The sequence below is a fragment of the Metopolophium dirhodum genome, chromosome 6 (assembly GCF_019925205.1).
Source record: "Metopolophium dirhodum isolate CAU chromosome 6, ASM1992520v1, whole genome shotgun sequence".
NCBI classification, from domain to species: domain Eukaryota; kingdom Metazoa; phylum Arthropoda; class Insecta; order Hemiptera; family Aphididae; genus Metopolophium; species Metopolophium dirhodum.
In genome coordinates this window covers 26,738,804-26,747,836 of record NC_083565.1, presented here as the reverse complement: position 1 = coordinate 26,747,836, position 9,033 = coordinate 26,738,804, and the positions used below count along the sequence as shown (strand labels likewise).

The 9,033-nt window shown below is 29.1% G+C and overlaps 1 protein-coding gene and 1 pseudogene across 1 annotated transcript; both read left to right on the top strand.

Moving 5' to 3' along the window:
• Positions 1–553: 553 nt before the first annotated feature.
• Positions 554–2,192, top strand: LOC132947591 (KRAB-A domain-containing protein 2-like). The gene is made up of 3 exons (XM_061017884.1): positions 554–1,535; positions 1,614–1,865; positions 1,930–2,192. The coding sequence occupies exons 1-3, from the start codon at positions 554–556 to the stop codon at positions 2,190–2,192; spliced, it is 1,497 nt and encodes a 498-aa protein (XP_060873867.1).
• A 1,622-nt stretch (positions 2,193–3,814) lies between these two features.
• LOC132947590 (endothelial zinc finger protein induced by tumor necrosis factor alpha-like) lies at positions 3,815–4,504 on the top strand (annotated as a pseudogene).
• The last annotated feature ends 4,529 nt before the right edge of the window (positions 4,505–9,033 follow it).

Below are 9,033 nucleotides of genomic sequence, written 5' to 3'. Positions count from 1 at the left end.
CTTCGTACGAACCATAGTCTAACAACGTCTCCGTGTCCAAGATCATGTTTTTTAAATGCAGTAGCCATTGCCAAAACGTCTCTTTTCAATTTTGGATAACTGTACTCTTTACCGGTAGAACAGTCGATCTGTATAAATTAATACAATCAACACATTAATACTAGCAAACATAATATATATATATATGTTAGCGGTAATGTATGTAATACGTTATTTTATTAAATAACTAGTTATTCTATAAAATTCCTAAATATGTTCGTTAATATATAAATTACACGGTTTTACTAGTTAATATATAAAATACCGATTGGGTTTTCGTTAATGTATGAAATTTATATCATTAGGTAGATATGACCGGGACTGGATTAGATAACATACAAAATTTGTTACCGTTGTTGTTATTAATAAAAATAATAAGATAAGATAGTATTGAACCGCACCATTTGGCATAGACTAGACTTATTCGTGTGACAGTGTACTGCGAGTTTACTTACTAGTTAGTTTAATCATTTTTAGTGTTGTATAGTGTAATAACTAATAAGTGTGCTTTAAAATGAAAACCAAATTTGATACAATTATAAAAAATACAACAACAGAACGTAATAACAGCACGTTTTTGCTGAAAGAAAAATATGATTCCTTAATAAGTGAAGTGAAACGTATTAAAACAGGAAAAAAAGAATCGCCACGTGATTATTGGTTAGTACAACGGTATGATGTGATAGAAGTGCAAGGTAATGAAAAACTTATACGTCCAATGAAAGAAAATTCTGATATTATATTTTACGTCCATGACGAAGAATTATATGATATTTTACTTAACATTCACCTATCTATTGGACATGGTGGTAGAGACAGAATGATGTATGAACTGAAAAAAAAATATAAAAATATTACTCAATCAAACGTCAAAATTTTTTTAAATTTATGTGAATCATGTGTAAAAAAACAAAAAAGTGAAAAAAAAGGTATCGTGACAAATCCTATGATTTTTTCTGAATTAAATAGTAGATGTCAATTAGATCTTATTGATTATCAAAGTCAAGCTGATGGTGAATATAAATTTGTGTTGGTGTATCAAGATCATTTGACTAAATTTTGTATTTTAAAACCATTAAAATCGGAAAGAGCTGAAGAAGTAGCATATTGTCTCATAGATATTTTTACGGTGTTCGGTGCTCCAAGTGTACTACAAAGTGACAACGGTCGTGAATTCAGAAACCAAACAATAGATTCATTAAAAGAAATGTGGCCTGAATTATCTATTATTCATGGCAAACCTCGCCACAGTCAGTCCCAAGGATCAGTGGAGAGGGCAAATCAAGATATAGAGAATATGATAATTACCTGGATGAAGGACAACAACACAACAAAATGGAGTGAAGGGCTAAGGTTTATTCAATTTATGAAAAATAAAGCTTTTCATAGGGGGATAGGACGAAGTCCTTATGAAGCTATGTTCGGATGTTCCCCAAAAGTAGGAATTTCTTCAAATACTCCAGACAATATTTTGAAAGTTTTGAATACAGACAAAAGTTTAAATATTAAAATTAACAAAGATTTAGAGAAAAATAACTGTAAAATATGCAAACATATATTTATGGAAAATGAAGGGAATACCGAGGAAGAATTGTGTCAACTTTGCATAAATAAAGAAAATATTTCCAATAAAAGAGAAGAAGCAAAAGAATGCTTAGAACGTCAAGCTAAAAGAATGAAACTACAATCAGATATGTCTCATCCACCTGCTCTTCAAGGATGTAACGTACGAGTCAAAATTCCAGATGTTGACAGGTCAAAATGTGATCCACAATCTATAATTGCAATTGTATTAGAAAAAACAACCGACGGATTTTATCGCTTAGGTAATTTTTTTTATTTATAATTTTTTTTATTTTTTTATTAATAATTCAAATCATTTTGTTTTAGGAACTAAATACGGTATACTAAAACAACTTTACGCGAGGTCACAATTTAGTTTATGCACAGAAAAGTTTATTACGCTTAGTGACGTTCCAGATGTAGATATTTGCCTTCGAAAAGCATCCGAATCCCAATCACTTGGTAATGGACAAGGGTTTTTTAAATGTACATGCCAACAAAAGTGCACCACAAAACGGTGCATATGTTTAAAAAATAATTTACTTTGTAATTCTAAATGCCACCCAAAAAGTTCCTGTACTAATAAATAAATTGTAAATTTAAAAAAAAAATTAATATTAATATTTTATATAATATTGTAAGGCTTGTTTGACTTAATACTATAACATTTGATTTTGTTTGTAATTTGTAATTTGATTAAAACTTTTATTCAATAATAGTTTTAAATACATTAACTAAACCATTATTGTTAGTTTATAAAATATCTAGTTGGTATGTAGAATAACTAGTTGAAGTATATATTTATGGATTCATTCAATACATTAACTGAAAGTACCCGTAATTCTATAAAATAACTAGTTTAGATTGTAACTAGTTATTTTATAGAATTACGGAATTTCATACATTAACGCTAACATATATATGTATAGCATATAATTGGTAAGTATGTACATAGAACTGTATACACATAATAATAAATTGTTCAATATCAAATATCTTACACCAAAAAGACCTTGATTGTTATTCAATTGATTTACAAACATGTCTGCTATTGCTTTATCGTGCAGAATCATTTTCGGTCCAGATATGTGTAGTTTGAATGCCATTTTCGCGAACGTACAGAAAGCTTCCAAGTGACTGTCGCAAATTGTGGAACAACCCTCATATGTGTAGACAAACTGATCGCGACACTATACTACAATTAAATACAATTAAACTTTAGTAGGTATAGTCTATTTTTAGAACGCTGAAATTTAAAATTAATTTAATTTTGTTCCGTCGTTATTACCTAGGCATTAAATAAGTTTTTAATAATCGTTAATAATATAACAATATGCTACTATAATATACATACCAATAAATCTAGCTAGTATCAGTCATGTGTGAAGGTTTTAACCTAATGGGCCAGTGTTGGACACTTCAAAATTGTATGAATATGTGCTATAATATTACCTTAAATAACGCTAAATATATGTTAAAAACATTGAAATTTTAAAACAAAGTTAGGTACAAGTTAGGACACAAAAAATAATAACCACAACATTTTCAACAAAAAACGCAACCGGTTATAAATACTTAGGCACAATTTTTTTTTGTATGCATTTAAATTTAAATTTTTGACTGCATTTATCATATTTTAAATTTTAAAATAGTTTTGTAGGTAAAAATGTATAAAATGTTTAACTTTCATAGTTAAGGATTGAACATTAATTAAAACAAGGTTTCACATCAGTTGGTTATTTTGTAACCAAAAAATCCCAAAAATATATTTTTATAGTTATTTAATGTTCAAATTTGAACGAAATTACATATTAAATAACCAAGAACAACGATTTTAGTTATTTTATTGTAATTTTATAATATTAATTCAACTTACCGGCTACTGCATAAATAATAATTAATAACAATAGGTATAAACATAATATAAAATATCCACACTGCCAAACAGTCTCCGTTATACCGTCTGTATGGATATGCAAAAAGAACGATAGTATAGTATAGTATAGAATAGTATAGTTGAAAATCTGATTATACGAACAATTGGTACGGTAAAACCTCGGGTTTTGATTAACCACTCACATACTGGTTTTTTTTATAAATAAAACAAGTACTGGCTTAAAGACCGGGTTACGTCAATAAATTGTAATCGATCATAACCTCAATAGCATGGAAACCAAATAATTGTATGAAAACAATTAAGTCTTAAACAAATTGTTCACTGACAAAAGTAAAGTCTATACAAATCAGCGGAAACATGGAGAATTATAATCCTTACCCGTGCGATGTATGCGACAAATCGTTCAGTAAATGTAGCAGTTTGACAACACACCGGCGAAAACCCGTACCCTTGCGATTTCTGTGATAAGTCGTTCAGTCAAAACGGCAGTTTAAAGAGACATCGAGGCACGCACACGGTCGAAAAACCTTTTGCGTGCGATGTGTGTGACAAGTTGTTTGGTCAAAGCATCAGTTTGACGGAGCATCGGCGCACGCACACTGGGGAAAAACCGTACGCGTGTGATGTATGTGAAAAATCGTTTGGTCAAAGCAGCAGTTTGACGAAGCATCGGCGAACGCACACCGGCGATAAGTCGCGAGCCGTACGCATATGATATGTGTGACAAGTCGTTCGGTGTGAACGGCAGTCTGACAAGACATCGGCGCACGCACACCGGCGAATGACCGTACGTGTGTGATTTGTGCGACGAGTCGTTCATTGAATGTGGCCATTTGATGACACATCGACGCACGCACACTGGCGAAAGACCGCACGCTTGCGAAGTATGTGACAAGTCGTTCGGGCAAAGAAGCAGTTTGACAAAGCATCGGCGCACGCACACCGGCGATAAACCATACGCATGTGATATGTGTGACAAGTCGTTCGGCGAGAGCGTCAGTCTGATAAGACATCAGCGGCGCATACATTCCGGCGAAAAATCGAAAGTGTGTCTTGGTGTACAACTCGTCGTACTCTGTATGGATCAAATAATATGCAGTATGATCCAAGTGACTTAATACTAAAACAGGATACATCATGTTAACATATTAATTTGGTGACACGGTTCCGCCGTTAATTATTTCTTGTAGTTGTTTGTTAATTTTAAGTTGTTGATTTGTCATGTGCAAAAAAAAAATATACTCATTTCATAAGGTTTTCAATATTTCAAAATGTCTATAAATAATAAATATCTAATATTAGTCAAAATGGATTTACGGTATATCTATGACGTGATGAAAAAAAATCTGTTATTACCTAACATAAACAAATCGGTTTGCATGCCAATAGTTACTATACGTACACAACTTGTATAATATAACTTTATTATAATACATACATTTGGAACTGGTATGGCAAATTTCACTTGTAAACCAACTAAAATGGTATTATCATTCAAATATTTAGGAGTGACAATAGATTTTAACCTGAAATGGTCATAATACATAAAGAATATTAAAAATAAAATGAAGAGCTTATAACTGTATTATTTTACAAAATTCGATTTCTTGATAAATCAATTATAAGACAAATATTTATGGCACTGTGTAGTTAAATTCTATTATACAGCATAACATTTTGGGGAGGCACTAATAAAACATACATTAATACATAATACATTGCATATTATCCCAAAAAAATATTGTAAAAGTAAAGTACCTACTCCCTACCATTATAATACCCATCAGAGGAAATAGGAATTATTCAACCATAAATATATATTATCTGTTTATAAATTATACACTAGACAAATTTTAGTAAAATCCATTCAAAACACGCTCATTGCTACAGAAATAATAGACAGAAGAACATAAAAATGCATTAAGCCGTTATATACATTATTAACAAGTTTATAAAACTCAAAATTTCACGGGGAAAACCATATTAAAAAATTTAAATAACGAAGTAAAGAGTCTAATAAAAAGTTTATGTGAAAGTTAATCCGGTAATACCAATGATATAATTAATAAAAAAGGCAATAAATAAAATAATTAGTAATTTTGATGATAATGTGTGTACTTTGTATCAATAAAATTATAAAATGTATGTATGTAAATTGTAAGTATTTAACGCTGATGTTAATTGTGTTTTAAAATAGGTAGGTACCTATCTATTTTTTTTTTTTATTAATTAACCCGCTGCAACTTAGGCTATTGGGTGGTTTTTTAACTGTAGGGGAGGCTTTAACTGTAGGTTAAAACACGTGTGTTTGTTAGTTTGGCAGATTTTTTAGTGGGCATCCGTAGGTATCTGCTATGCCCAGGTGGGGGATGGCGGCACTTCTCTCTAGACACCGTGACTTGCCTGAAGAAAAATGCCGCCCACGGTCCTTAGACCGCTCGGCCACTCCGTTTTCCGTACCTATATAATATTTTGTATGAACTAATAACAGATAATATATTTATGATGAATAAAGAAAAAATGTTAATGGCTGGGAATATTGATTTAAATAATTTACACATTTACTAATTTCCTAATTTATACTAACTATTTAACTACAATTCAAAAACAAATAATAACTACTATAAAATAATAATTAATTATTACACTAGTAGAGATACTATTATAACATTTAACATTTATTAAAATTAAACTAGGCCAGTAAGTATTTTATTTATAAATTAATACCTAAGACAGCTGCAATTTATATTTTATTGATAAACAACTAAACCTTAATTCTGAACTAGAAAATTAAAAATAGCATGTTAATATGTTATCACTTTATCAGCTACTAATCTTATATTTACTATTTAAATTCTATCTTAAATGCTTATAAAAAAAAATTGTGACTTTGCATATTCGATATTATTTAATTCTGGAACTTAACTTTCATTTGACTGGAACTTAACTTTAATAAAACTTATATGGAACTTAGCTTTAATATGACTGGAAATTAACTTTAATAGAACGTATATGGAACTGGAACTTAACTTTAATTTGATTTGAATGAAACTTAACTTATAACTTCACTGGAACTTTAGTTAACTTTAGTATATTATTATAGTTTAAATACACAATGACTATCATTTATTCCGAATAATGCTGAATACGAAATTAATAATAATGATTTAATATGTTAATTTTAAATGTATCGGATATATTTTAGATTTTAGATTTTGAGCGGATCGATGACAGTATTAATTTTACAATGATGTATTTTTTAATTTTAGATTTTCTTCAACAGTATTTTTCTGATAGGAAAGTGAATCTAGTTGGTACTTTGGGGGTCAATGGTAAAAATTTCCCGGTAGTTTTCAAAAGCGCCGTGAAAAACAAAAGAAAAATTAAGGAAAAACGGGAATTTATACGCAAAATCTGTTTTTGAGAAAATCGATTTTACTTTTTGATGTAACTCTAAAACATTTTAGTTTCCAATTTTATAAGTATTTTTTTCTATGAATGTCAATAAAACTTTATTTGTTGGGTAAAAAAGCTTGAAAATTTAATACAAGGCTCCTTCTATATTATTTAATGATATTTAAATTATTTTTCCTATGGTCTGTGTAAACGATAAGTATTCGTAATAAAGATTCAATTTTCATATATAATATTATATTATAGGCACTCAGAATGGATTCATATGTTTGTTTTTAGTTTAGTTGTAGGTATTTAGTAAATAATAATTTATTGTTTGTATTATTCACAATAAATATATATGACAATTAGTTTATATTCTGAAGCTGTTATGCAGTACCAGTATAAATAGTAGGTACGATGAGGTACCTATCATAATATTTAAACATTGTACAATACATTATTTATTCATCAATAGGCTCATATATACGAAAAGTGGAGAAAAAGTTAAACCAGAAATATGATATTATTTATAATACCTAATCAACTATAAATAAGATTTAAAAAGGTGGACAAGTGGGTACCGCTCTGCTGTACAGTAGTTGTAATGGATGTGTTATATTTGAATACAGTGATAAATTAAAGTTAGTCGGAATGCATATCTAATTTATTATCCTAATTAATTTCTAACGTGTCGAAAGCATTTAGCCAGCATTATGTAAATAATTAAAAAATAGATAAATATAAAATGTAAGCTAATAATTATTTTAAAAAAATGTATAAAACGCATTTCAACGAAATAGTAGAAAGAAAGTACATAATATCTTGAGTGTATACCATGGTTACAGTGGTGTATTTACCGGGGGGGGGGGGTCCAAGGGGTCTCCCCATTGACTCATATCTCGTACATGTTAAATGCTGTGTTTTCACATGATTAAGAAAAACAAATGTTATCATAATATACGAAGGATTTTGTAAAAAATTTCGAAGCTTCAGTTATTAACATTTTATTAATTAATATCGTGATTTTTTTTGTTATGAGTTTGGTGACGAAAATGGTTTTAAAATACCGAGATTATTTTTTAATTCAAATATTTTATAATTTTGAACATTGCCAGTATGTACCCGAGAGATCTTTTTCAACCGTAAAATCCTCAAACCTTTAGGAAATATTACCTTATATTTCAGCAAATTGAATCAGGATGGTACTTAAGGGAAGTCATTTTTTGATTTTCTCAATAGTTATTTAATGTCATGGGAAAACCACCTAAAAATGGGATTTTAATTTCTAACACTTTGTTTGTCACCAAACGAATAAAAAAAAAATATATTTAAATATTAATTTAACTTACAAGCCATAATAAATAATAACAATATAAAATATCCAGACTGACAAACCGTCTGCACTCAGATTCGTTTTTCTCATACAATGATATTATATCATTGAATTCAAGTTTGATACAATCCATTATACATTGACCCACTTGTAACCTACTGTACAGCAGAGCAATATCCACTTACCCGCTTTTAGATTCTGAGCGAAGCGATGAATGTATTGATTTTACAATGTTGTATTTTTTTTTTTTAATTTTTTTTTTGTGTCTGTTGTCACCTTTTAGAACAGTAAAAGTGCTTTGATTTTCTTCAACAGTAACTTTTCTGATAAGAAAGTGAATCTAGTTGGTACTATAGGTCAAAAGTAAAAATTTTTCAGTAGTTTTCAAAAGCGACATGAAAAACAAAAGAAAAATTAAGGAAAAACGAGAATTTTTACGCAAAATCTGTTTTTGAGAAAATCGATTTTGGTTTTTGGTGCAACTCTAAAACAAATGACCGTAATTTTGACTGAATGTTTATATTAGAATTTTCTATACACCATAACAATTTTCCAAATATTTTGATTTATTTTGAGCTGTTTACGGACATTTTCAGTTTCCATTTTTTTTTTAGTTTTTTTTTCTATAAATATCAATAAAAATGTATTTGTTGGGTAAAAAAGCTTGAAAATTTAATACAAGGCTCCTACTATATTGTTACGATGACATTTGAAAAATATTAAAAATCCTTAGTCACAGTTTTTATTTATAAACATTTAAAGTTCAAATATTGACAAAATACGAAAAAATTACAAAAATTAGAAA

What these genes read in the sequence shown, in the direction of transcription:
- LOC132947591 (XM_061017884.1), top strand. Translation starts at nt 554, where the DNA reads ATGAAAACCAAATTTGATACAATTATAAAAAATACAACAACAGAACGT. An exon ending in AGTTTTGAATACAGACAAAA is followed by an intron (nt 1,536 to 1,613) that starts GTTTAAATATTA and finishes TGGAAAATGAAG; the next exon opens with GGAATACCGAGGAAGAATTG. An exon ending in CGACGGATTTTATCGCTTAG is followed by an intron (nt 1,866 to 1,929) that starts GTAATTTTTTTT and finishes ATTTTGTTTTAG; the next exon opens with GAACTAAATACGGTATACTA.